At 38.3% G+C, this 27,186-nt stretch overlaps 6 protein-coding genes across 13 annotated transcripts; 2 read left to right on the forward strand and 4 right to left on the reverse strand.

The window, feature by feature from the left end:
• Positions 1–190: 190 nt before the first annotated feature.
• Usp47 (ubiquitin specific protease 47) lies at positions 191–9,266 on the reverse strand. 3 transcript variants are annotated; one of them, XM_081988532.1, is made up of 17 exons: positions 9,043–9,266; positions 8,848–8,934; positions 7,089–7,277; positions 6,740–7,037; positions 6,443–6,682; positions 5,958–6,390; positions 5,684–5,904; positions 4,546–5,021; positions 4,276–4,489; positions 3,344–3,519; positions 3,074–3,293; positions 2,801–3,016; positions 2,154–2,329; positions 1,638–2,096; positions 1,410–1,584; positions 931–1,150; positions 191–875 (listed from the first exon to the last, which is right to left on the reverse strand). In XM_081988532.1, exons 3-17 carry the CDS (start codon positions 7,272–7,274, stop codon positions 704–706), a joined length of 3,882 nt encoding a protein of 1,293 aa, XP_081844658.1. In that variant the 5' UTR covers positions 7,275–7,277; positions 8,848–8,934; positions 9,043–9,266; the 3' UTR covers positions 191–703. The 3 variants fall into 3 exon arrangements, with proteins under 3 accessions (XP_081844658.1, XP_081844655.1, XP_081844656.1); XM_081988529.1 differs by having other exon boundaries at positions 2,154–2,332; XM_081988530.1 differs by lacking the exons at positions 8,848–8,934; positions 9,043–9,266 and adding an exon at positions 8,272–8,512 and having other exon boundaries at positions 2,154–2,332.
• A 208-nt stretch (positions 9,267–9,474) lies between these two features.
• On the forward strand, positions 9,475–17,101 carry Unr (cold shock domain-containing Unr). 3 transcript variants are annotated; one of them, XM_081988577.1, is made up of 15 exons: positions 9,475–9,634; positions 10,361–11,066; positions 11,123–11,333; positions 11,386–11,524; positions 11,583–11,762; positions 12,199–12,398; positions 12,461–12,668; positions 12,726–13,095; positions 13,146–13,335; positions 13,389–13,632; positions 13,687–13,898; positions 13,950–14,068; positions 14,125–14,316; positions 15,764–16,031; positions 16,568–17,101. In XM_081988577.1, the coding sequence occupies exons 2-15, from the start codon at positions 10,967–10,969 to the stop codon at positions 16,734–16,736; spliced, it is 2,802 nt and encodes a 933-aa protein (XP_081844703.1). In that variant the 5' UTR covers positions 9,475–9,634; positions 10,361–10,966; the 3' UTR covers positions 16,737–17,101. The 3 variants fall into 3 exon arrangements, with proteins under 3 accessions (XP_081844703.1, XP_081844704.1, XP_081844702.1); XM_081988578.1 differs by having other exon boundaries at positions 11,583–11,759; XM_081988576.1 differs by having other exon boundaries at positions 12,461–13,095.
• A 407-nt stretch (positions 17,102–17,508) lies between these two features.
• On the reverse strand, positions 17,509–18,159 carry LOC145734940 (uncharacterized). The gene is made up of 3 exons (XM_081988620.1): positions 18,018–18,159; positions 17,703–17,963; positions 17,509–17,650 (listed from the first exon to the last, which is right to left on the reverse strand). The coding sequence occupies exons 1-3, from the start codon at positions 18,067–18,069 to the stop codon at positions 17,556–17,558; spliced, it is 408 nt and encodes a 135-aa protein (XP_081844746.1). The 5' UTR covers positions 18,070–18,159; the 3' UTR covers positions 17,509–17,555.
• Positions 18,160–18,678: 519 nt separating this feature from the next.
• On the reverse strand, positions 18,679–22,977 carry LOC145734933 (ataxin-3-like). Of its 3 annotated transcripts, none has more exons than XM_081988613.1 (5): positions 22,850–22,962; positions 20,035–22,563; positions 19,521–19,930; positions 19,258–19,464; positions 18,679–19,205 (listed from the first exon to the last, which is right to left on the reverse strand). In XM_081988613.1, the coding sequence occupies exons 2-5, from the start codon at positions 20,056–20,058 to the stop codon at positions 19,088–19,090; spliced, it is 759 nt and encodes a 252-aa protein (XP_081844739.1). In that variant the 5' UTR covers positions 20,059–22,563; positions 22,850–22,962; the 3' UTR covers positions 18,679–19,087. The 3 variants fall into 3 exon arrangements, with proteins under 3 accessions (XP_081844739.1, XP_081844738.1, XP_081844737.1); XM_081988612.1 differs by having other exon boundaries at positions 19,521–19,978; positions 22,850–22,953; XM_081988611.1 differs by lacking the exons at positions 18,679–19,205; positions 19,258–19,464; positions 19,521–19,930 and having other exon boundaries at positions 20,146–22,563; positions 22,850–22,977.
• A 169-nt stretch (positions 22,978–23,146) lies between these two features.
• Positions 23,147–24,406, reverse strand: Snup (snurportin-1). The gene has a single exon (XM_081988607.1). The coding sequence runs from the start codon at positions 24,334–24,336 to the stop codon at positions 23,281–23,283; it is 1,056 nt and encodes a 351-aa protein (XP_081844733.1). The 5' UTR covers positions 24,337–24,406; the 3' UTR covers positions 23,147–23,280.
• A 146-nt stretch (positions 24,407–24,552) lies between these two features.
• AspRS (aspartyl-tRNA synthetase) lies at positions 24,553–26,887 on the forward strand. Of its 2 annotated transcripts, none has more exons than XM_081988588.1 (8): positions 24,553–24,716; positions 24,776–24,925; positions 24,982–25,240; positions 25,297–25,474; positions 25,530–25,627; positions 25,783–26,335; positions 26,392–26,590; positions 26,643–26,887. In XM_081988588.1, exons 2-8 carry the CDS (start codon positions 24,793–24,795, stop codon positions 26,804–26,806), a joined length of 1,584 nt encoding a protein of 527 aa, XP_081844714.1. In that variant the 5' UTR covers positions 24,553–24,716; positions 24,776–24,792; the 3' UTR covers positions 26,807–26,887. The 2 variants fall into 2 exon arrangements, with proteins under 2 accessions (XP_081844714.1, XP_081844715.1); XM_081988589.1 differs by having other exon boundaries at positions 25,533–25,627.
• The last annotated feature ends 299 nt before the right edge of the window (positions 26,888–27,186 follow it).

Genomic DNA, 27,186 nt, shown 5'->3' on the forward strand with positions numbered 1-27,186 from the left:
GTTGACAGCTCAGACCATTGTCTATCTCTTTCTAACCTTATGATTATAAGGGAGATGGTCAAAGCCGGGTAAGTCAGGTTCACACCGGATGGTAAAGCAGGCATTACACCAGGAAGCAAATATTAACTGTTTCCAGAAGGATAAGTGGATACAAAAATGTGTTTTTTCGATGTATCAAAAAAAGTTAAAACAAGTTTCGAAATATTCTTTATTACCGTTGATAATTTTTATAACATTAAGTTACCAGTCACGTTTCTGCTTTTAAAAATAAGAAACGTTTAAAATAAAGACCGCCCGTTTGGTAGTACATATTACAATTGGCGGAACAAACATAATTAGGCTTAAAAACAACCAACAACAAAATTGTAAATTTGGGCAAGCGCACACACAATTTTTTTTTGCCTCACAATAAGAACAATAATCATATGGCGCAATATATTTTTTAATACAAAAAACAAAAAAAGGGTTGCTTGTCTCTAAAGCACAAATACAAAAAAGAATTAATAAAATATCGTAATAAACGGTCACTGGTAGGGACACATTTTAGGCATCATCTCAGTCGTACAATAAACGAAAACCTGCCAGCGACTCTTAAAAACCTAAACGCAAACAAGTATATAACAGAATAATCGCTCTTGTCGTTTCGAAGATGCCCTCAACTAAGAATGCAGTAGAGAAAAGAGTCGTAGAAGCTACGCGTCTGTCAGTCTATGTCGTCCTCCAGTTTGGACGGTGAATTGTCCAGCAAATAGATTTTTAAAGCGCGCTCTCTACCGGACGATCGGATATTCGTTCTGCCCAATCGAGTGTCTTCTTTCTGTCGCAAATCTCTTTTCTCCTCGACCGTCAGTTCTTTTAACGGCTCCCGATTGTCTCTGTAAGTTTACCTAAATTACACCAACCTTAAGAAAAAAAATCGTGAAAACGCACCTGTAGAAAATCATAGAACCATCCGCGATCATCCAAGGCCATTGTTCTAGACTAGATACTTTAGGGTTCCACTCCAACTCTTCGTTCACCTCCAATATGTGCATATCGAAGGGATAGTTGCCTTTGACGTGCGCCACGTCCAGATTTTCCAACGGGATTCCCGTCAATTCGGTTATTTTCGATCGCAAATGGTCCATTGTTAAAAAGTCTAATACCACTTCTGCAAAATTGTTCAGAAAGTTACAAATTCTAGAGTATTTTCTAAAGCTAAATTATGACTACCCTTATTTGACTGATATGATGTAATAACCAATAAAATAAGCTTTTTTTAGTCGTTTGGTCGGTAAGGGATCACAAATTTACAAAACTCAGGTTTGGTTGGGTTAGGTTAGGCAAGAAAAACAAGGGATTTAAAAAGATGGTAAAAATTTCACCAATCAGCATTATGAACTTCTTTATAACATCCAAAAATTTCTTACCTTGGAAAGGACCTAACGTCAGTTCAGATGGACTGAACTTTCGTAAAAACACAACGACTTGTTTATCGGAAGTGACAGTTTCTGGCTCGGCCAGTTCTTGAAGGTACATCTCAAAATTGCACGCCGTTATAATTTCCTCGCCGAACTTTTGGTCGTCCAAGTACACTTTCTTAGGCTGAAATCACTTATTCCAGCACTTGCTTTACGTGTTAAATGTGACAGACTTACCCGTTTGAGACATTTCTCTCTCAGTCTGCATCGGTTGTACGGTATATCCAAGTTGTGTTGCTTTTTCGCCTGTCTCAGCACGTTCCTCTTGACCGATTCCACCGTTTCGTTTTTGGCAATCACCTGATCGAGCAGAAAGGCGCTCGGATCCGTTTTGTGCGGTGTGATGTGGTAAATACGGCACTGGTACTCGTCTTCCTTCAGTACTCTGCCCAGTTTTACCAGCAGTTTTTCGCCATCTTTCATGCAACGTAACGTGTCCGCGAGTCTAGTCCACTCTTCTTGGATGTGGAAACACTTGAACACTTTAAAGTACTCGCTAGGAATGCGCAGCACCGGCTCCAGATGTTTTTTCAGCATTTCCAACGTCATTCGCCTGTCTACCATTACTTTGCAATGGTGGCCGAGCGGTTCTCCACCATACTCCGCACTAGACTCCAAGACGGTTTTGCCACTTACCTGTAAATGCACGTTAATTTAGTGCTTTTTCTAACTTAGTTGACGGTTGTGTTTTACTTTGAAATAGTAATTCGGGGGTGGACTGTCGGACAGAGGCTCCGTATGGTCCCAGTACATTTCGTCTCCAGGAACGCCCAGAATATCGTGATTGTACGTGTCCTGGCAAGGATCCGAGGGACTGGCCATGTACTGATCGGCCGCTGACGTTGAATCGCTTGATAAACCCACGCAGTCTACTGAATTAAGCTGGTGTTAGTCTTATTGCACTTAAATCAGACTTTTTCTAAACAGTAACAAGCCCCTGAAAGAGCCATTTTAGCTGTTTAGGAAACATATCGATTGTTGGTGAGTTTAAAGGCCCAAAGTACCATTAATTCAAATGGGCTATTTTGGAATTCAATTAACAGCTTTTCAAGGCCTACTATGTACTGTAAAAAAAGTTCAGTCCCAGTGATATACAGGGTGAATGTTTCAACAAGAAAACAAATACGTGACAACGTTCAGGGTGTCACTAAAATATGTCAGACTTTAAAATTTGTTGTCATTTTATTAATAGGGAAAATTCCATGGCTAGGTTAGATCTAAATTAACGTATAGACTAACTAAGCTACTGTCTCAAATAAATATGCAACCATCCTCTCCTCTCACTCTCTCTTTTCTTTTATTAAGAATAAATACAGTTTCCTTGACAACGAAAAACTTACCAGGAGCGTCACCGATTAACGTTCTATCGCTGTCACTCAGACTGCTGTCTTCGCTGTTACTTTGATCGTAACCGTCGCCGGCCATGCCGCCCAATACCGGCTGCGGTGACACCCGTAAACTGGGCGAATCAGTCTCGCGATCGCCAATCACCTCGTGCTGTTTGTCCACGTTCTGATTACAATCCAAAGACGGTATCGATAACGAGTCCAAAGTGGCTAAATTAGACAAAGTCACGTGTTTTTTCACACAAGTTTGATACCTAATCAAACTACCTTCGTCAGTTTCGGGCAGCAACAAATTGAGGGCGATCACGTAACCGTACAACTGGACCAATTTGGCCAGTTTGTTCGATTTTCGTTTCGCCACCTCCGGATCGCTCTCGCTGACGTGAGCTATGTAAATCTTGTAGTGTAAGTATTTGAAATCGAATGGTACTACATCAGTGTCCACGTTTAAAAACCTTGGATCGTTACTGTTCTTTGCCAGGACCACCTGCAAGCAACAACGTCCCATAATGTTTCACTTGTTTATCTTTAATTTACCTGTAAACTGATCGGATCCATGTCGAAAAGACTGGCGATTTCCTGTTTCAGTTCCCCCACCGTCTCGTCCACGTCTACCCTAACCATTCTGGGCTCGTCTATCTCTTCAGTATCGAGGTTAATGGGATATACTTTCATGTGAATGCCGCCAGGTTTGTAGGTTTTCCATTCAGTACCTGGAATGTCCACAAAGCGCAATTTGAGTGTTAAAGCATGGCAAAATCAAACTGGGGTTGTCAAAAACTTCTAAATACTACTGACAATCTCCCAGAAATTGCCAGAGCCCTCTACAAGTGTCCTAATCGTCGAAGAATGTTTTAAAAACGCCGCGGTGTGTAGAATCATTTTAAAAAGCCAGAAACTACTAAATACCACGGAAAACCTTTTAAAAATTAGCAGAAACCTATACAAGTGTCCTAAACCTTCCGAGAAGGTTTTAAAAAATATCAAAGACCTCCACAAGTGTTCTAAAGGTTTTAAAAACGCCAGAGGACTCTAGAATCATTTTGGCAATGACAGAGATCCCTAAATTCTACTGAAAACCTTCTGAAAAGCACCAGAAACCTCTATAAGTGTCTTAAGCCATCATAGAATGTTTTAAAGACTCCAGAGGACTCTAGAATCATTTTGGCAATGACACAAACTCTACTGAAAACAGTGAAAACCTTCTGAAAATTGCCAGAGACCTCTACAAGTGTTCTAAACTTTCGAATTATATTTTAAAATTGTCAAAGCCCTGTAGAATCATTATGGTATTTCCAGATACCCCTAAATACTACTGGAAACCTCCCAGAAATTCTCAGAATCCTTTACCAACCTCTTAAGCCTTTCAAGCATGTTTTTAAAAACCTCTATCATTTTGGGAACGCTAGAAACCTCAAAATATTACTGAAAAGTTCACAAAACAATACATTTATCACCACTCTTCTCACCTGGTTCTCTAATTTGCAACATCCAATCCGTATAATACATGGGAGTGATGGCTTCCTGATAAGTGATGTCACCAGAATCAAAACTGCGCGAAATGCACTCGTGGTGTTTGTCGTAGGCGACTAAACGGCAGTCGTTTTCGTCGACGATCCCATCGAGTTTCAATCGTCTCACTACGTGTTGCGCTATCTCCGACAAACTCATATCCATGCGCGTCTAAAACATGTGACATCCGACAAACTGTCAAAAACGAAATAACAAGCAACACTCACAGAAATTTTAATGTCTTGCAGTAGCCCCGACGTCGTGTGCCAGTACCAAACGTTAATCTTGACCATGTTGTCCTCTTTCTGTCGATTGAGCAGCTCCTCCTCCTCCCTTTTGCGCATCTGTTTGAGTAACTTTTGTATGTGGGACGGGAACTCGTCCACGGTCATCGCGCTACAATTGCGCGCTTTATCGATCTGCCGATACATGAGCATGTACGCGTTAGTGCTCGAACTGTACGCTCCAGAGTAATATGATCTATGCGGACCGCCTCCGTACGTTTTCTTAATGTCCTCCACTGTGACCGCGGTGACGCTCTGATCGTTGAAACAAAACCACAAGTTTTTGTCGAAATCTTTAACGTACGCGTAATAATGACCGCCAGACGCGCTGCCCGAATGAATCATAATGCTGAACAGTTCGTATACGTAAGGCCCGTTTTGGTCTGCCTCTTGGTTTGGTCCCGAACTGACATCTATACCTGAAAAATGTAACTAATTTATAGTATTTGTAAATATGGAGAAAAATACCATCAATCTAAAATACAGTGGATTTGATCCTGTTTTACAGTGCAAAACTCATGACCATAAATTGTAATTTAAATCACTTTTTTCAGTACTTTTTTTAATTTTGTCCTACACCTACCACAAGCTACTTTGTTAGTCATTGATTTGGTCTTTTTAACCTTTTAAGGTTAGAGAAAGTTTCTGAGATATTTACAGTCAAAGCTGTCGTTGCTTTCCACAGGAAAATCCACCGTCATTGTGTCAGTCCGAAGCTACAAATCTTCAAATCAGATTAAATGGGACACCCACAGGTCAAAAGATTCTTCTTGTCAAAACCTACATAGCAACTGAAAGTGACCGATTTCTAAGATATTTACAGTCAATGTGGTTTCATGGTAAAAATGCACTGTCGTCAACAATCTCAATTATTTTAAATGGCCCACCCCTGCATATTTTTGGGTTATTCAGTTTTGCTTGCAATGACCTACTATGACATCAATGTCATTAGGCAAATAGACTGTGATAGTGATAGATTGCTAGTAGGTTAAGTTATGCAGCAATGACACATATTTTTTCCCGCTAACCTAACAATTAAAGGCTAAAAGTTCACTATAACAATGGTTAAAAAAAATCCTACCTTCATCACTATCTGCGCAATTATCGTCGTTCCCATTGACAGTAGAAGACAAATCAGTGCCATGACAACTTTCATCATCGGCGGAACCCGAGTCGGTCGTACTGCAATCATCACCTTTGGTCAGAGCCTCCCCACTATCACCAATATTGGGTGTATACTCCACTTTGCCTCGATTAGAAGGAATAAACGAATTTAAGTTTAGTAACTCAGGAAACACCACCCTACAAATAAATCCGCGGTAATTAAAGCCTTAAACTTATCTACAGCACAGTACTTGTCGTTTAGTTTTATCCGGTGCATGGTGTTATAGTCGAAATCGAACCGTTTCAAGTGTAACGTGAGCAGATAGGGAAACTTGGTGAACTTGAGTCCTTTATGGGCGTCGCATTTTTTGTTGCATTTTTCGCAAAAATACTGATTGTTTCCGTCCAACGTTTCCGGTTGAACGAAAGCCCTTAAAGCCTCCTCCACACTGTTGTAGGCTACATTACTGCCAAACGGTCGCACGGGCAGTGGAATATCCAAAAACGTGTCCTCTCTGGATTTCTCGGTGCTGCATTCTAAACATTTCACGTAATCTAACATTTTGCCTTCGTACAGATCGTTGATCAAGTTGGCTTGTTTGGTGTCTTTAAACTTTTGCTCCAAAGCGTCAAACATCACCCGGCATAATTCTTGGATGTCGTGCTGGTGCCAAGCGTCACTGCCTGCAAAACGACCAAAGAAAAATACAGAAAATAAGCAGGTTAACCCTTTTACCTTGCCATCCAAAACTGGTAGTTAAATCTGTCGTTTCCACTGCAGATTTTGAGGATGTCTGCAAGTTTAAAAACAGTTTTTGCAACTGATACGGAATGGAACGCGTCTCGTTTGCACCGTCAAACTCCCAGTTATACAAGGCGTTACGAAACTCGGGCGTCATATACAATGCTTGCAACAAACTGTTAAGGTAACACGTCATTGCTTGATTGACTAACCCTACGTAACTTGAATGTTCGACTGTAAATAACATAGTTTTGTGTTACTAACTGAAATTTGCTTTCAAACTGAACCAACCTGTAACAGGACTGAGTTGTTGGGCATTCCGTCTAAGCGTGGGCACGTACGTGTTGATCACATCTGGAAAAGTGGCTGAAGGATAATCATCTGATGTATTAACCGTCAAATCGCCGGTGGTAGGACTGGCGGACGCTCCCAATATCAGTTCGTCATCCGAAACGTCCAACACATTTATAGCCATGCTTTTGTACCTGTCTGTGGTATACGTGACCACCATTTCGTAATCAGTGACTCCGGCAGATGGCCACAGTCCAGCCTCGTACAGGGTGTTTTGTTTTATCGCGCTCAAAAGGCTCTAAGAAATAGTTTTTTATATTAATGGAACGCCCACCGATTTCAGGCTTACTATATCGCGCCCTTCTGCCTTGAAAGTCACTTCGATTTCATCGGGTGACACTGATAATTTTTCACCAATTTCGGTGAAAATGGCCTCGATTGTTTTTGATGCGCTTACGTTAACATAGAAGTCCGGGACGGGAAGTATGGATGATGAGGTCACTTTTATCGATCCTTCATCCTGCACTCCTACCATTTTCTAAAATCACATTTTTTGTGTTGATTTATGGCGGATTGCACCCATGTAAGGGCACCCTAAGGGTCACCTAGGCTAAGTTGTGATTTGACTGTGACAACTCATGTGCAAAATGTCATAGTCAAATTAAAACCTAGTATAAGGTGCCCTTAAATATGTCGGTGTAATCGGCCCTTAAAACTAGTCCTTGACATATCAAATTATTGGTTTCTTTAATATGACAATTTGTCACGTGACACCGGGTCGGTTGTTTAAACCAGTTTACCAGATGTCAAACTACCGATTTCTACCCAGCAATTACCTAAATCAGAGTAGCACAGTGGGTAGCTAGTAATTGGTCAAAAAGGCAGCTTTCATTTTGCTGCTTGTTTTTACCATTCCTAAACTACACATCCGCCTTACCATAATAATAATAATAAATGTATACACTATATGGTGGCCATCAATTTTGATGAATCTGGATGTATCCTAATAGGTAGACTTTTAAATCCTTGTATGCAGGTAAGGAAATTTAAAATTACATAAGAATCCATGAGAGAAAAAGAGAATTACTGCAAAACATTGCTTAAGACAAAGATGGAAGTAAACTTTGTAAGTTACAAGTGTCAGTTTGTCAAAACAGATGTGGTGTTAATAAATTCATTAAAAAAAAAAACAAAAACTTGAGAAACTTTAAAGAATGACTGAGATTTAGTGGTTATGGTTGTGGAAGTACATTAAAAGTAGGCAGTAATGTTGTCAACCTTTTTCTGCTAGTTTTTATGACTGTAAAAGAAATTTGAATGACAAAAAGTGTCATTTGTCAGGTCGATTAATTTTGATGGGTGTTGGTACTGTTGGTGAACAAAAACACCACTTCTCAGCTAACCTAACTTATCTTTTAAATTAAAAACAATGAAATGGTTCAAAAATCCATTAAATTTCATCACTCATTAACATTGGCAGTGCTTTCATTTTTTTTAAATAACAGTGAAAGTAAATTCAGATTATACTTTACCTTTTGTTTTTCACTTTAATGAATAACTTACAAAAGTTCAAATACCCTAAAAAAATAACTAGTGTTAACACTTAAAAATTCTGTTCGAACACACACACACATTTCAAAAGCAAATAATATAATCAAAACAAAGTGAGGCAATGATTTTGGTATTTACACAATACACTCACACACACATAATCACAATTAGTTTTAGTATATTGTTTTATCTTGGCTTTAAAACGTTCAACTACATAAAGCTATTAAATTCAACAATTCAGCATTCAGCTGTAGTGTTAAGCAGTTATTTCCTGGAAAGGAGTTGACTAAGTTGTTTTCCAAATATCTTTATGATTGCATCTGCACTATCTAATCTGATAACTGAATATAATACTATATAATACAAATCTAGATTAACCAACAGGCACTTAGTGCAATTTTAAAAATAGAATATATTGTTTTCCATTCAGGTCAGAAAACATTCTGGCTCATTTCCAGCAAGATAATTTTAGATACTAGCAAGTTATAGTTGGAAATTAAGCTCTGTATGCTAAATTAAGCTTGAAACAATCTTCTAGTATTGAAAGGAAAACTTACCGAAAAATGCTGTAAAAGGCAAATTGTGGAGTTGTCTTCTGGTGGTAGTGAATGGAAAAAACAGTGCTGCTCTGCTAAATTGAGCACCTAAATTAAAACAGTTAACAGTTAATCTATCCTAACAGTCATAAGTTACGAATTTGATATTGCAAAATGGTTCAAGATAGTTTTTTTTCCTGTTAATGACAGACCTACCTATAGTATTAAATTGAAATTCTGACCGACTTGTTTACGTCACGAAGACCTGACGATGCTAATCTTTCTGCAGACTGATCGGCGAATAAGTTACGGATCAACGAAAACAAATAAAAATTTAAAACACCTCCTTTTTCCACTTGGATCTCCTCAAAAACTCTCCACTCAACACTTTTTTTGCCGGAGGAAACTGACATGTGCAGGAAAGTCACATAGCGCCATTTGCAATGTGTCAGCTGTCACTGCTGCTTGTCAGTGTCAAAATCTGAAATAATACGTCCGGACCACTGTCATTATTTTAAAGTGTGGCACATTACATATTGTTGTTCTACAATTTGTATTATAATGGTATTATGTTTGGTTGTTGTAAAATTTATTGTAACTTAAAGATGTATTTAGTTTTTAAATTAACTTTACAAATATGATAATGGCGTTTTAGTTAGCAAATAGTTAAATACCACACTGGCGGTGGCAACGTAGCGTTAACAACGACAACACTGCACTATACCCGAATGATTTTGATTTCGGCCGACTTCAAACGACAATTTACATTCAACATGGCGGCATGTCGTCAGTGCTGTGCTGTGTCGTGGTAAGGCAAAGTTTTTACGTATATTTTTAATATTTAGGCCTTTTCACGTTCCTCAAAAGTATCGTAATTGGAAGACACCTCATTCGACCGTAATTTTCAATGGAAATCTCAAAGATTCGTCCGGTTCTTGCGCGAAAACGTGCCACTTCCGAACGTATTAGATGCCATTAATTGAACGTTATTTATGCCACTTTGTGTGGCCCTTTGGCGGCTCCTTCCTTGTTCTCGTATCCCGAAAATAGTCTGATTTTCAGTGTAGTTATATCGGGAACCAGGCAACGAGCGGGCGACAGTCCCTTGGTCCTGTACGTGTAGTTTTTCCTATCGAAAAATCCTTCTAAATAAAATCAATAATCCGACCCATATATTAATGTTCTGCATCCCTTGTCCTAAATTTTGGTGTTTTAAAAGGTTTGGGGTATTTTCGGGTCTAACTAGCTTGTTTACTAGAGTTTTTACAAAAGGGTCAAATTATGTTTCAGAGGAAATGTTCCAGTTATTAAATGCATGTAAAAAAACTAATAATAGTTTAATGCTTCTACAGTTGCTGTTCTTGTAGTTGTTTCCATCAAGTTTAATCAGTCAAAACCTTTAATGATTTTTCAACCTTTAACTAAAATCAAACATTTTGCAATATTCAATTGTATATAGCAATAAGGTTAATTGACTAACAATTAATTATTATTGGTTGGTATAAAGAACTAACTTATTTTTCTTTCTTTTCAGCTTGTGTAACTAAGAACACACTCAAAATTTAGCGTAGTAAATTTAAAGTAATCCGGCGTCTTTCTACTCCATGGACATAAGTATTTTCAAGCATTTGCAGCACACAATACGCACCCAGCACGCATTGAAGACATCTGAGGCTTTCTGTTTGTAAAATAATTTTCCATTGTTATCACACTTTTTCCGTACAAATCTTGAGTGACTGTGAGAGACCTAGTTATAATTTGAACAACAAAGTAACTCTACAACCAATCCAATAGGTTTTTCTTCAGTTATTGTTTATTTCTTTTTATTTCTCTATTTCGACATGGAATTATATTGTGTAGGACATGTTAAATCATAGCTGTGAATACTTTTTTATGCAAGAGATTGTTTTCAAGTGAAAAAAAAAAACTTTTTTTACGCAGTGTTTTGCGAGTGATATTTTGTTGGTCACCTGCCCGCTGCAACGTTTTTATATACATAAATCGCATCAGAATCACTTATTTTGCGTGGTATTTGTAAAATATCCACCTATCGGATAACCGTTCTGTGATATTCGCTACACTTAAGAAGAAACGATAAATAACGAGCGAGCTAACAAGTTACATAGAAGAAGCATTTTGAATGAACATGTCCAACAGCCCTCAGTGGAAATCGTTCCAGTCGCCCCCTGATTCTTTGAACCAAGACTCTATCATCGATTTTAAGACTATGGCGAGCAACGGTTTGTTTGATTGTATATTTCCCGCAAAGAATGGTGGAAAATCAGTTGCTTTGTAGGTAAATCGTCATCGTCGTTCAGTTACACCAGGTCCGGTTCAAATTCGCGGTTTAGCCAGGATTTTCCGTTGTTGGGGACGGAAAAGCCCGTTTCTAACCAAATGTCTTTCAGCAATGGATTGTATGGTTCTGCTAGTACCACCCATACATCCTCTAGAAATTTTCCACCTATAGGAACGTTTTCGTTGGACAGTAATAATGTTTTTAACAGGTTTAACATCTACTTGTAGTCGCTTGGTTTGGTATTAATTTCGTGCTTTCAGTTCCGGCGACAGTTCCTTAAACACATCATCGAACATTTTCTCAAACAATGGCAACAATACTAGCAGCAGCTATAACAGCGATTCGTCGAGTTCAGCTAACATGGGCACCCGTGAGACTGGCATCATTGAAAAACTGCTGGTAAAACTTATACGTCACCAGCAAGTAGTACCAACATTTTTAGCCGAAATTTTCGCAGCACTCGTACGGATTTATCCAATGCTGTGAGAGACAGGCTCGACTGTTTTTCCATTTCAGTCAGTTTAGCGGCAACATTGAACATTTGAAGATCGGCGACCCGGTGGAGTTTGAAATGACGTATGACAGACGTACCGGCAAACCGATCGCCAGTGCCGTGACGAAAATCGCACCTGAGGTAGTAAGTGTTGATATTAGACACGCTTTTTGCTTTATTTTTGTATGTCTATATGGCAATCAATCAGAAGGAGCGAATGCTAAGATTTTATTGGCCTGGTTCGTTTTATAGCGAGCAGAAACTATTCTGACTTCACGATGACGTAATATGACAAAAATCACAAATTTATTAACTGTCAAAATACGTCATCTGCTCACTGCATAAAACTTTAAATCGAACTATGCCAACTTATCCGGTTTATTCTTAGAAACACCACTTTTACTTCACACTGATCACACTGAAGCCCGGTTTTCATAAACGAATATTTCGGTATGATTGGTCAAGAATTGGTTTTTTGACCAATCGCAAACTACCCACTGGTGCAGAGATTTACACAAATGAACCATCAAACTAGATGAAATTTAGTTGTTAAACTGTACCATGTCTTTCACCCTGACAGGTAATGAGCGAGGAACGAGTGACTGGTACTGTTACGACCGAGGTGAGAGGTGAGGGTTCAGGGGGCGATACGATGGGCAGGATCAGTTACGAAAACCGGGGCGAGTGTTTTTTCCTGCCCTACACTAAAGACGACGTCGAGGGGAACGTGGTGCTTCGGTCCGGCGACCGTGTCAGCTTTCAGATTGCTACCAATAATAGGTGAGAACTGTCCTCGAATGTTCTGTCCGTCCAGGTGCGTAATTTTCGGTTGATACACAAAGGGGCAATCTGGGAGCGTGTCACGTTCGACTGGAAAATCCCAAGCATCCGGTCAAGTACCAAGGCGTGGTGTGTTCGTTGAAGGACAGTTTCGGCTTCATTGAACGGGCCGACGTGGTTAAGGAAATATTCTTTCATTTCTCGGAGGCCAAAACCAAAGAAGAGCTCAGGTTAGGTGACGATGTGGAGTATATTATACAAACGCGGAACGTAAGTAGTTTTCTTGTGTTGTCTCAGTTAGACCATTTTAATAAGAGTTTCAAACAGGGTAAAGAGGTCGCCTGCAACATAACCAAGTTACCACCAGGCACGGTAATCTTCGAGGACCTAAAACCAGACATGCTGAAAGGCCAAGTGACGAAAGCGATCGACAAAAACCCCAGAACGGCCAACGAGCCGCTTCCAGGCCGTATCACCTACAAAGTGGCCGATTCGAAGGAAATCCGGGAGATTTCGTTTAGCGAGAAAGATCAAATGGGCGATTTCACTCTTCGATACGGCGATTGGGTCAAGTTTCAGATAGCCACTGACAGACGAGACGCATTGGACAGAGCCACGCATATTGTGCTGTTGGATGAGAGTTTTTCCGCTTCCGGTGAAAAACGTGAACAAGGCGTCGTTGCCTCCCTGAAAGAAGGTTTGTTTAACTATCATCACAAGATCAAATTGTTCTAATTGGTTGTGTAGGTTTTGGGTTTTTAAAATGCGTGGAACGGGAAGCCAGACTGTTTTTCCATTTTAACGAAATCCTTGACGTGAATCGTACTAGTGAACTGCAAGTTGGGGACGAGTTTGAGTTCACGGTTATCCAGGACCCAAGCAGTTCATACAACAGCGGCCATAAAGAGAACCGGCAGAGCGCCATACGCATGAAATGGTTTTGATTTTCGTGATAAAAAAGTTGTGTTTGCTAATTTATTGTTGCTTCAGGTTACCACCTGGAACGGTCCAATTCGAAATACCGATCGACACCGAGCTGACAGGCACTATAACGAAAGAAATCTCGTTGACTAATTGGTTGAACAAAAGCCCTACAAAGTCTCAGAACGGATCTGGAGGAAACGAACCAAACGAGTCAGGACTGATTGGTTACTCCGTCAACGGCATTAAAAAAACCATCTCTTACTATGCCAAAGATTGTGATGTACGGCATTTGCCTAGAATGGGGGACAAAGTAATGTCACCATCCTCGTTTTAATTACTTTTGTTTAATCAGTTGGTATTACAGGTTCAGTTCGATATTAACCAAGTAAAACGGACTAAGGAATTCATAGCCGTCAATGTGCAAATCGTACAATCGGCAATCCAAACGAACGGGATTAAGCACGCGTCTAGTCGTGGCAACACTCAGATTTATCAAGGTTTTGTAGCCGCTTTGAAAGACGGTTTTGGTTTCATCGAGACAACTCGACATGATAAAGAAGTGTTCTTTCATTTTAGGTAGGTTTAGGCGGTTCATCTCGATTGTAAAAGTACAATTTTTTGTTTCAGTAACTTTGAAGGAGACGCCAATTCTCTAGAACTGGGCCAAGAGGTCGAATATAATTTAGGGCTGCGCAGTAATTCCGGCACCTGTTCGTCGGCCGAAAACGTGAAAATTGTTCCTAAAGGTGTGTGTGTGCTGCGAGTAAATTGAATCAATCAACTAACACCGTTTTGAATCCAGGTACCATTGAACTGCCGGAAATATCCGGTGAAATCTTAGAGGGCGTGGTGGTGCGGCCTCTACGATCGGTTAATCCCGACCAGTCCGAATATTCCGGCTTAATTAAGACGCAAACAGACAATCCGGACGAAAATGGTCCCGAGTACGAGTTCGGCATTATGGGACTGGTAAATAAACGGGAACTGTTGCAAGGTTAGTTACTTTTACTATACAGAGTGAACAGTTATGGAAAAACGAGTAGATTTCTGAAATTTTTATGAATATACCGAAAAACACACAAAATAAGGACGACGCCACAGCAGAAATAATTGACAAGATTTTCAAAATGCAAAAAAGTGTACACTTTTCTTCCAAAGATCATTTAAAATTGCCAGTGACGTCTAAAAGTGTCCTAAACTTTGCAAGAATTTGTAATAACTGACAATGCCATTTTGAAAGTGTTAGAAGGCTCTAAATACTAGTAAAAGCTTCCTAGAAAATGCCAGAAGTGTCCTAAACCTTGCAAGATTTTTTTTAATTTCTAGAGGCCTTTAGACCTATCATAGAAGAGCCAGAAGCCTCTAAATACTACTGAAAACCTTTCAAAAATTGCTTAAGACCTCTAGCAGTGTCCTAAACCTTGTAAGGTCTTTTTTCCAGAAGCTTCCAAAGCCATTTTAAAGATACCAGATATCTCTTAATATTACTCAAAACCTCTCAAAAATTGCCAAAGGTCTCTAGAAGTCTTTTACACTTTTCAAGTATTTTTTTTTTAATTGCCAGAAAGCAGTAGAGCCATTTTAGAAGAGCCAGTAGCCTCTTAATAGTATGAAAACCTCCAAAAAAATGACAAACCCTTCTACAAATGTTTTAAACCTTCCAAGATTGCTTTAAAATTGACCTAATAATTGTCATCGGCCTCTAAAGCCATTTTAAAAGTGCCTCCAAGTACTACTAAGACCCTCTCAAAAATTGTCAAACGCTTCTATAAATGTCATGAACTGTAAAGAACTTTTTAACATTGCCAGTTGCCTCTAGAGTAATTTTAGAAGTGCTAGAAGCCAAGGGCATCTAGAAGTGTCTCATACTTTACAAAATTTTATAAAAAGTACTAAAAGTGTCTAAATCTATGTGTCAAAAACAACGAAACCTCTCATAACAACTGACAACTCCCCACAATTACTGAAAAGCTCCCATAACTTGTCAGAGGCCTCTACGAGAATCATACATTTTCCAAGAATTGGCAGATGCCTCTAGAATCACTGTAGATATGCCACAGCCCTCTAAATACTTTTGACAACCTATCAAAAACTGCCAAATGGCTTAGAGTCATTTTAGAAATTCCACAAGCGTCTAAATACTACTGAAACACTCCTAGAGCTTGTCAGAGGCCTCTAGAAGCATTGTAACACTGCCAGAGCTCTCTCTCAACTTAAAACTGCCACAATTATCCCAAAGTGTGAAACCATTTTCGAAATGTTAAAGTCTGTATATTGGTTAGCGCTTTTCTGACATCATTAATTGAGTTGGGACATATATCTATTTTCTGAATGGATCTGTCTTGTAGGCACTAGTGACGTATTACTATAGATGTCACTAGTACCTATAGATTTTGGGTTTTTTTATTCCTTTACGTAAAGGGAAAAAAATCTAATTACAGTAGGCGATCAAGTGCAGTTCCAAGTAGACTCGATCCAAATGGCGGCCAATATTGTGGCGGTGCGCAAAAAACTGCGCGCCACAGTCGACGCGATCAAGGGCCATTTTGGTTTCTTGGCCTACGAAGTGGAGGAGGGCAAAAAGCTGTTCTTTCACATGACTGAGGTGAAGGACAACGTGGCTCTCAATGTGGGCGACACTGTCGAATTTGTTTTGGTGACCAATCATCGTAGCGGCAAATCGTCCGCTTGCAACGTTGTCAAAGTGAGGTAAGCGCCTACATTTTTATCAAAGCAGAAAATTAACTAATTTTATCAGTGTTTGCTTGTGTTGTTTTTTATTTTACTCCACTCATTTGTTTGTGTACAGAGTGTATTCAAAGCTGTCTAAATATACGAATCAACTCTGTACATACGGCAGTATTAAAATATTGACAATGCTGTTCATAACGCACTTTGTATATATGCATGAATGGTGTTTTACAATTTAATTGCATGTTAATGATATTTTTAATGAACGCAACTCAAAAAATGTACGAGTGTTAGCTTGGTTTTTCTTGTTTTCACTGGATTTAGCTGTGTGTAGTGTTAAAAATAAAAGCAAAATATGGTTTCATGGGGTTATGGTGATAGAGACGAAAATCAAGTAAGTAAAATAACACACAAATCAGTTTAAAGCGCACAAATATGTAACATGTAAGTGAGTTTCCAATTATCCCTAACAGAATTAACGTTTGCATGCATTTGTAATTTGAATTTTATTTAAACTAAACAGAATGTAGTTACCAGGTTTTTTCAAATTTCAGCGACGTACAAGCCCGACCCGAAAGACTAATAAGTAGACTGAGAACAATTTCGATAGACGACAGTGGACCTAAGTTACTAGTCATCCGGCAGCCGAAAGGGCCGGACGGAACGAAAGGGTTCGAAACGGAGCAGAGAACGCGCCGAAACCCCGGATCCGTATCCGAGTAGTCTTTTGTTGTAACGGAGAAGAGAAAAAAAACCTAAAAAAGTACAGAAGAGAACAAAAAAGAATAGTGACGAAAAAGAAGAAAAGCAACAAAAAAATTAACATTACAAACCCCCCCCCCTCCCCCCTATCCCGTCACCCCTAAAATGATTATAATTTAGAAACAATGAGAGCATTTTTGTTTTGTTTTTCTTTTGAAACTGCGTAATTTTAATTGTAAGTTTACGTAAGTAACGAGTATATTACTCTTTTGTATCGATTATTATTATGATTACTATTATTGAAAATTCGACGACAGGTTATTGAAAACAAGGATAAAAATAAAATTTTTGGATTCCGAGTCCTCCAAAATTGGACGTACTAATTAGACTGTAGTTTATTATTTACTCCCTCGTTTTTTGCTAGTCACAGAGAGATTGAACGGCAACGTTTTCAAAAGGTTACAGTTCGAAAATTGATTGTAGATATTATGACATGTACTAACTGTAAACCAAAAGTCACACAAATTTAGGTTTTTAAGATTTCTGGAATCCCTTTGTCAGAAACCTCTTAAGGTTTTTGAAAAACTTCCAAACAGTCGTCTAGAATTACTTTAGAAATGCCATAGGCCCCTAAATACTATTAGAAACATCCCCAGAAGCTTCACTTTGTAAAGTGCCTGCTCCATATTGTATTCAGCTGTATAAACCTGGCAACTGCGCACATCACTACAAAGTATAAACCGAAAACATCAATTCAACATTCATGCAAATCCAGATTTTCCAGAAAAAAGTCTCAGTTTTACAGAAATAAATTTATTACAGTGTTGTAACATTGTTCTGTTATATTTCTATACATTCGTAAGGGAATATATCCTCTAGGAGGAATCTAGGTGTTGTTCGGGAATACCGTCGTAGTGGCTCTGGTCTGGGACAAGCTGGAACAATATTTAAAGTTATTTTTTAGCCGTAAAAGTGAAACTAACTGACCTTTGTTGCATGTCATCCCATAAAATCCAGTACCTTCGCATCTACATTTGAAACCGGGACTTTGAGATATTTGAATACAAGTGCCATCGTGCAGACAAGGGTTGTTTGTTTTGCATAAATCGTTCTTTTTGCCTCTCAGTGACGCTTGGCACTCTTGCATCGAGTCGTACCTATAATCGGAAGCGCAACCCAAACCACAGGAACACACCAAATTCCGTATTAAACATCCTTGTTTGATTTCACATTCCGTGCTGTATTCGACTGGACGTAAAGTGTGACTTTTTTTAGCTATTTAATCTGGTTTTTTGAACTCACCTGTACAAGCTATTAAAACTAAACCAAAAATCCACCCGTTAACGTACAACATGATAAGTCAATTTTACCTAAAATTGTAAGGAGCATTTATTATTTGTGCTCCACAGTAAGCAGACCGACCCGCAGTATTAAACTGATTTGTTTATTTAAAAATTATTGATCGTGATAAAACCGGCCCCCAGAGACATGACTGTTGACCACCAACAATTTTATCAATTAACTACCACTAAAAAAATCACAATTCATTAATTAATTATAAACACCAATATAATCAGTCGAAATTTTTTTAATAATTTGACTATTCATAAACTTTTTAGGGAAGGAGGGTTTTTTTTTTTCCAGAACGCCACTGGTTTTGAAATGATTTATGATAAATGCATTGCGTACGTTGATAAGAAAGAGCGTTGGCCTTTGCACATTGCTTTAAAACATCCTAGTTTAGATAAATGGACATAAAGGGTTTCCAAAGATCTTCATTAATTATAAATATTGTTGTTTCAGGGACGAATTTTATCAACTAATGATAACAGGATAGTTTTGTTGGTAATTTTCCCTTAATAAGATATTATTTAATGCTCTCTGTTTGGTCCCCTTAATCACAGAACTTTGTCTTACAAAGGTTTGAGGGCTTACACCACCAATTTAGACTAGAAAGAAAGGCTTTCATATTAAATAAATATTATTTATTGTAAAAACAATCCCTCGAAATATTTAACAGTACAATAATAATAATAATAACCATAAAAAATTAGACGTTTTACATAAAAAGCGAATAATAGTCAGACTGTTTAAGGTGTCAGGGCAAGACCACGCCCCCACTATTTTATAATCCTATAATAATTTTAAATTACTATCTTAAAGAAACAATCATATAGTGTAACTTGTCCTGGTATAGAAATTGTTTATAAGAAATCAATTGATGTGAAGAATCATATCATGTCAAAATTAAAAGTTAATATAATCAATCAATTTCACTGCTAGTAGAAAAGGGCTTATTGCTGGGAACACTCTTGGGTTAATCTCTTAAATAACAAATTGTTAATTTTAGGGTATTAAATTCTCTTCTACTACTAACACTGTAAGCTCATTGTTATGGCCTTTTTCAATAATGAATCTTCGTCATCTTCATTGTCGTCTGGTGAACTGTTTGACGCTTGCAGGCTGAGTTCTAAAGCTTCCTGCAGGGCCCTGAACAAACAAAACTTTATCTCCATGGGACATTTTATTGTATTTAAATTACCTGTCGTCTGATTCCGAGGCGGTTTCAAGCACCTCTTCCTGTAGGCTCAGTCTTAAAGCAGCCTGCATATCTGGATCGCTTTCGCTAGATATTGAAGGTCCTAAGAGTCTGGGTGGTCCTGCAGACGTCGTTATTACCGGATTGTCGGTTAAAGCCCGGTCCGCGGGACATTCAGGCAACTCTCCTGACACTATAAATATTGAGTACCTGTGAGTGTTTAGAGTTGCTTACTCATTTAGAAAGTCACTGGACAACAGTTTTACCCGTCATTTCTTAACTGGGCCAGAAACAGGGATAAGTATGTGTCTGAAATTAGTTCAGGTTGTGTCAAGAGCGAGTTCAAGTTGAACCATTGTTTTCCGATTTTCCGTATTGTAAACCAGTGATCTTTGTAGTTGCATATAAATGCCTGCATCTGACTAGGGTTCTCCAGGGCTGTTTTGGCTCTTTTGTCCTCACTACAGTAAGGCACCAGTTCCAAGCCCCACACTTGCAATGCGCTACTGATTACTTGCACTGAAAAGTACCCGCTGTCGTCCATGTTGCTGGACGGTTGTTGCAGGAAAGTCCTGTAGTCCTCTGTGTCGATGCCCCCTTCGGCCATTTGTTCCCGCTCCTCTTCGTCCAGACGGCTCGCTAGTGAACCCAGATCTACGGCTGTAAAGTAGGCTCCCTGCAGTAAGGAATTCAGGCAGTGTTGGGCGCATAGTGACCCGTCTTGCTGGGAATTTATTGTCGGTAGACAAGTTTCCAGTAATCAAGTTCATATAATTTTACCTTTTCATGGAAAATTGCGTCCATTTTGTGTACTTGTAGCTGATAAATAAAAGGGGGTCTTGACGTAATTTAAAATTGCTTAGTTCTGAATTAAATAAGTCGAAATGTATATGGTGTTTAATAAATACTGTATATTGTTATTTTTAAAAAAAAATCTATCAAAATAAAATAAATTAACCTAACCTAAAATTATAACACTTCTAATCTTCTTTACGTGTGTCAAATGTCATATTCAGGCAACATTACTTGATTTAATTAAATGCAGCGCCATCTATACTAAAAAAGCGCTTTTCAAAAATTCCATTATATGATGGCTGACTGTTGATTTGTTTGCATTAAGTTTACAGAGGAACACATTAAAAAATACAACATATACTCACTCACAATACATAAAACACTATTTAACACGTTGAACACATTGATGACTGTCTCGATCTCGTCGAGTTGTAAACGTCGCTTTACATTTCCAACACTGATACACTGAACACTGTTTTAAGTGAGCAATCAAAAGGGCTCGCCTCTCAAAATGGTCCAAGCAATAATCACATCCATAGCTTTCTGGCTGATTGTCAATATTATGAATATTTCTCAAATGTCCATTGAGATAACCTTTTTGTCTAAAAGACTTTCCGCACTCTTTACATTTGTAAGGTAACTCCTTATTGTGACTCTTCACGTGATGGTTTAGTTGGTTTTTGCCGCACTTCGACCGTTTTCTATCACTGTGTTTTTTCACGTGAGCATTTAGGGAGGTTTTTTGGACAAAACCGCGTCCGCATTCTTGGCATGTGTAAGGCTTTTTTTCACCAGTATGAAGTCTCACATGTACGTTTAAGCTACGCATATGCGGAAAAGTTTGTCCGCAAAAGTTACAAACATAATTACTCTCACCAAAATGTCTTTTTTTCGTGTGGGTGGTCAGGGTGTTTTTCCGTGAAAACTCTTTAGGACAATACACGCATTTAAATGACTTCTTGATGATTTTTTTGCGTTTTTTAAGGTATTTAGGTTTATTGACGTGTTTCCAGTCCACTTCTGAACTGTCTTCGCTCAGTTCTTTTCCGCAAGTACGTTGGTGGCGTTCCAGGTCCACCATCCTGTCATACTCCAAGTAACATTCCTTGCATTGATAAAACACGCCAGAAGTCCCGAAAAACTGTGTCAGAACCGGATTACTATCGGTTTTGGGCCGACAAAGTTCGCATAAGAAGTCGAATTCATCGTTGGGCGGCAAACTACAGTTACACAACATGCACTTGTAAATTTCATCAGTAGGTTCTTCCTTTTTAATCCTCACTAGTCCAACATCTTTATACTCAGTAGGTTTGCAGCTTAGACCAAACCTAAAACAAAATATTGTGTGTTAATACCTGTTAAGTTGTATAGCCAAAGTTTTTTTGTGGATGTTCAACACAACTGTGTTTTTTTAGTTTATATTGGTTTAATATCCGCTAACCGCATTAACATTAATAATTATTTTAACATTGCATAGAATACATAACAAAAGTTGATAATCAAATCTAAAAATTGCCTCGCTCACACTGAAATTCTTATAGAATCCAAATATCACAAAAAAATACCCTTTTACAGACCTCAAATAACTAGAATGCTATGAAATTGGAACTGTATGACTAAGGTTTGATCACTAAACAGCAATGTCCAATCCGCTGCTCTCTAGTATGAAACGTCACCTTACAAACATTACATTGATACTGTTTATCTTTGTGCGACTTCAAATGAGTGATCAAACAGGCGCGATGGTTGAGAACCAGTCCGCAAAACTCACATTCGTAAGTTTTAGCATTTTTATGGGTGTTCCTATGCCAACTTAATCTAGTTTTCGTCCAAAACGATTTTCCACATTCATTGCAACTGTGCCGTTTTTTCTGCAAGTGAATCTTTGAGTTACACTTCAGTTTTTCAGGAAGTAGGTTTTTTGACTGAGTTGACTTTCCACATTCACTGCAGCTGTAAATTTGACTATCCAAATCTTGTACAGTCCTTGAACTGTTACTTCCACTGTCCAAATCAGTTGAACTTTCCTTACTGACAGAGCAACTGGTCTGTTTAAAATCCAACACTTCATGCTTACTGCCTTGAACAATCACTGTAGGATGACGATTGACATAGTGATGTTTCAACTGTTTTCTATCATCAAATTCCCAAAAACATTCCTGACATGTGTATGTAATGTGCACTCTGTTGCCTATACTGGTGGCCTTCACCATTGTATCCAACTTAGTGTCCAATTGTTGGTAGCAATGCTGGCAGAAATAACTAGAACCAATTAAATGCACATCCTGAAGTTCACTGACTAGCTTATGACATATTAAGCACTGATATTGTGCTGGATCTCCTTCTGGCTTTGATTCCAATCCAATAATCACAGTGTCACACTCTGATTTCTCTTCTCCTTTGCTGGCTTTCAAAGAATGAATGTTCTCATTATTTGCAAACTGTCCAAAGTGTCTTTTCTCTGGGTCTTCTTTGTAAATACTTAAATTCAACTGACTGGAGCTGTACATGACCCTAAAATTATACTGGAGTTACAGTCTTATCAGCTCAATTTGCCTAACAAGGTAAGAGTCATCTACTAAAGTGAAATAAAACACAGTATTTTCTTTTGAATGTTATAGAACTCTCCAGTTACTACAATTGCAGTAACTTTAAACGTTCAAGACCCATAAGTTTAGGCTGTTAAGACCAGAAAACTGGTAAAAACACAAGATAATCATTGTTAAATGTTAAATGAAATCAAAAGTTCACAAGGATACAGCACCATTTTGTTAAGCCTCTAAAGCGAGAGTTTACTGACCAGCATAACTTCTAATTTAAAGGAAAATTCCTTAGTAAAATCACTAATTTTCAGACAAAAATGAGTCTTTCTGTTACAAACATTAGTATTTGTTTTGTATGGTTATGTTTATCAAGTGCTGTCTGCTGACAGTGGGATGTCAAATTCTGACTGATACCATGTACCTATAAAGCTATTTGTATTCAATGGCCTATTCTTCAATGGTTAATGCCCTCTGTTTTGCAAATTTGCCTTCTCTTCTGGTTATATTTGCTGTGGAATAGACTTGAAATTAAATAAATAAGACACTGCTAAACATCATTTTAACTTAAGTATAATAAATATCAATAACACAATACTTTCAATACAACAAAAAATAAATTAATGGTTAAAATAAAGTTCTCAGAAGAAACCTCTTTCCATTGTTGAATAAATCAATGAACTAAATTTTTCTAAGTAACATCCATTCTGCTTTTGTCCAATCTTTTTTCTTTAAAAGATACCTGCCTTTCCTTTTTCAATTCGGCCCTTCTAGTTTCAAGGTTTTCTAAATACTTTTCCAGGCACTCATAATCTTTAGGCATCTTCTTTAACAATTCCTCCGGCACATCTATACTGAGTTTTTCTGGCAGCATGTAGCTGTACAACCAACCAAACAAAGGTGTCTGTTCAAATATGTATTGCAGTTCCTTATGGTAAAACACCACACCATTGACTAACACAGGGTGTTTAGGGCTGCAGAAACCTTGGAAGACTTTTTCCTGAATTAAAGACCTGTCAGCTGGGTAGAAATCTAATACTGATATTTTATGGGGTTTGTTGGTTTCAGCTAGTTTGGCACTGTCCTGAAATTGGTTCTTCAGCCAGTAAAACCGGAAACTGGTCTCACTATCCAGCACTGACATAGTGTTCCAGTACAAACAGTCCAGAACAAATATTTGTTTTGATAATTTGTTGTAAATACAGTCCAAAACTGTAAGTCCAAGTGTTCTACTCAAACCACCTCCTGGTAGATTAGTTTTCAATGTTAACACTTTGCCTCTTTCATTCACTAAAACAGTTCTGCACTTTTTAGCTATTAACAACACTCTAATGCCTTCAGGTGCCAGCTTTACCAACCAATTAGATTCTAAATCAGATGGAACGTCTGTCAGCCACTCAGATCGCATAAGGAAGAACTTATCCATTTTCCGGGCCCGTTTCATGACGTCCACATCCATATCTTCAGAGCATTCAGTTGGGGCGTCTTCAAACTCATTTTCTTCATCCAGGAACACCTCAGAAAAATCACGGTGTCTATCAACCAAATTGTGACGTTTTTCTTTTTGTTCTTCTAAGAATTGGTCTCTGCGTTCCTGTTGAGACACTTGGGGGCCCTTACCAGTGTTTTTATACAAATGAAAAAACTCTGAGGAAATTTCCAATGGAAGGTCTTCATTAAGAGGCAAATAGGGGGTTTGTTCAGTGTTTAGTGTATTTTCCTCCGACATTTTTGATGTGGTATTCATTACTCAGTTTGGTTTCATAATAAGTTTATTGTTTAATCTACTTGTTAATTTTGTGAAAATATTGAACAGTAATCAAATTGTGAGGTTAGGGTTAGAATAGGAAAATGACAGTACAGCAACCTTTGTACTGTCATTTAAGGGTGGTGTTGTCACGTGACGTCTGTTATGGTTACTACTATATGGTCATGTGACCAACTGTTCTAACCAATACCAGACTATTACGATAACGAACGATATCAGTATAGTTTTCAGTTTGCTTTATTCATAGTTCATAGTTTTCCATGTGGACTTTCCCATTTCAATTTAAATTACCTTATTAATTTTTTATTTAATAATCGTTACAGAGAATTATTAATTGTGGTTAAAAACTATAAGATACAGTAAGTATAAATCTTGCGCCAGAAGAGTTCCAAAATTGAAATATTGCAATTTTTTCAAGGATTCTGTGAATTCACCATGGTGCAAGAAGTTGAGAAAAAAGAGAGTAAAAATGCAGCAAAAAAGGAAGCTAAAAAAGCTGAAAAGGCTGCCAAAAAGGCAGAACACCGAGGTGAAAGTGCCAAGACTGAAAATCCAGCTGTTAAAGAGGGTTTGCATAAAGCACTTGTAGTAGAATACTAGATAACACTGTGAGGTTACTTTTAGAGGATGTATCAGTAGGTAAATATGGTATTTTACCATTAATAAAGTCTGACCCTACGGCCCCAAAGCGCCTCTTTCTTTATGTGAAAGACTTAAACAAAAAACTGACTGGTCAAACTGTTTGGGTTAGAGGTAGACTTCATACTAGTCGTGCTAAAGGGAAACAGTGTTTTATAGTACTAAGACAAAGAGAGTTTACAGTACAAGTACTTGTTAATGTCTCTGATACTATTTCAAAACCTATGGTGAAGTTTGCCAGCAAGTAAGCTGTAGTACCCTTAAAACCCACTAGGCTATAACACCACAATATTTATGTAGCATATCAAAGGAAAGCATTATTGATATTGAAGCCAGAGTGGCTGAAGTACCATCAGCAGTAGCTAGTTGCAGTCAGTCTGATGTTGAACTGGTTGCTTCAGAACTTTGGGTGGTGTCAGCCTCTTTGCCTCAATTACCTTTACAGATTGAGGATGCCAGCAGGCCAGAAAAACCTGGTGTAATTAAAGGATACTGTATATAATAAATGTAGTTTTAAGAGTTGTTTTTGTTAGCAGGATGAAGATTCTTTAAACATTAGAGTAAATCAGGACACTAGATTGGACAATAGAGTGTTGGATTTGAGAACTCCAACCAGTCAAGCTATATTCAGGTAAGGGTTTCTTTTATCATAATTTAATTGTCAGAGAAAGTGTTCTCAAGAGGTTGTAAAAGCTGGTTTAGTTGAATATACTACAATTTTCTTCCTGTGTGAATTTATTCATAGAGTTTTGGAAAACAGAATTTCCAAATTTAGGTAATTTGCAGGTTAGAGGCCGGAGTATGCAAACTGTTTCGCGACGGTCTAACTAACAGAGGGTTTGTGGAAATCCACACCCCAAAAATCATTCCGGCAGCCTCAGAGGGAGGAGCCAACGTTTTTACAGTCAGTTATTTCAAAGGATCCGCTTACCTGGCTCAAAGCCCCCAGTTGTACAAACAAATGGCGATCGCTGCCGATTTCGATAAGGTTTTTACTGTGGGCGCGGTGTTTAGAGCGGAAGACTCAAACACTCACCGTCATTTAACCGAATTCACTGGTTTGGACCTGGAAATGGCTTTCCAGTATCACTACCACGAGGTTATGTTGACCATTGGCAATTTGTTTACGGAAATATTTAAGGGACTTCGCGACCAATACAGTAACGAGATCAGTCTGGTCGGTCAGCAGTACCCTGCCGAGCCTTTTACGTTTTTGGAACCGCCTTTAGTACTGCAATACCCTGAAGCTAGGAAAATGTTAAAGGAGGCTGGGGTGGATGTGGGGGAGGAGGAAGATTTGAGTACTCCGGTGGAGAAGCTGTTAGGTCGTATAGTAAAGGTTTTATAGCCTGAAACGTGGTATTTACGATTGTTTCAATAAATGTACTGTCGTAGGCCAAATACGATACTGACTTTTACATTTTGGACAAATATCCTTTGGCTGTAAGACCATTTTACACTATGCCTGATCCGCTAAACTCAAAGTGGTCCAATTCCTACGATATGTTCATGAGAGGTGAAGAAATCTTGAGCGGAGCTCAACGTATACACGATTATCAATTCTTGATTGAAAGAACCAAACATCACGGAATTGGTATGGTCGACTATTAATTTCAATGTGTTTTATAAACATTTTGAGCTTTCAGATATATCCACCATCGCGGCCTACATTGATGCGTTCAAATATGGCTGTCCACCTCATGCTGGAGGTGGAATCGGTCTCGAACGTGTTGTGATGCTTTATTTAGGCTTGGACAACGTTAGGAAAACTTCAATGTTCCCACGTGACCCTAAAAGGGTTTCTCCTTAAGCCTTTTTAATGTTATACAAGCAGAAAGAATTAATTTTGTTTTATTAATTTAATATATACCTATATGGAATGTAACTTTAAGTACCAGTAGTCTTTTTTACCCTTATTTGCAACAAATGCAATTTTCTCCAGGATTAAACCAGTATGTTATGTGTCATTTTTACAACTGTGCGTAAAAAGGGTCATTACGTTAACTGAAAACTATGATGAGTATTCGCTTTTTTCTTTACACTGACGGTCGTAGGTAAAGTTATGATTAGGCCTCAAAAATCTCGTAAAAGATGTTTGAAGAAGCAGAACTGCTCATTGTGCACACAATTTAAATCAATCATTTCCGAAATTTAATTTAAGGTTTTTTTTAAATAACTTTTGAAAATGTA

Source organism: Ips typographus, linkage group LG10 (genome assembly GCF_016097725.1).
Source record: "Ips typographus isolate SLU linkage group LG10, UJ_Ityp_2.0, whole genome shotgun sequence".
Taxonomy (NCBI): Eukaryota; Metazoa; Arthropoda; class Insecta; order Coleoptera; family Curculionidae; genus Ips; species Ips typographus.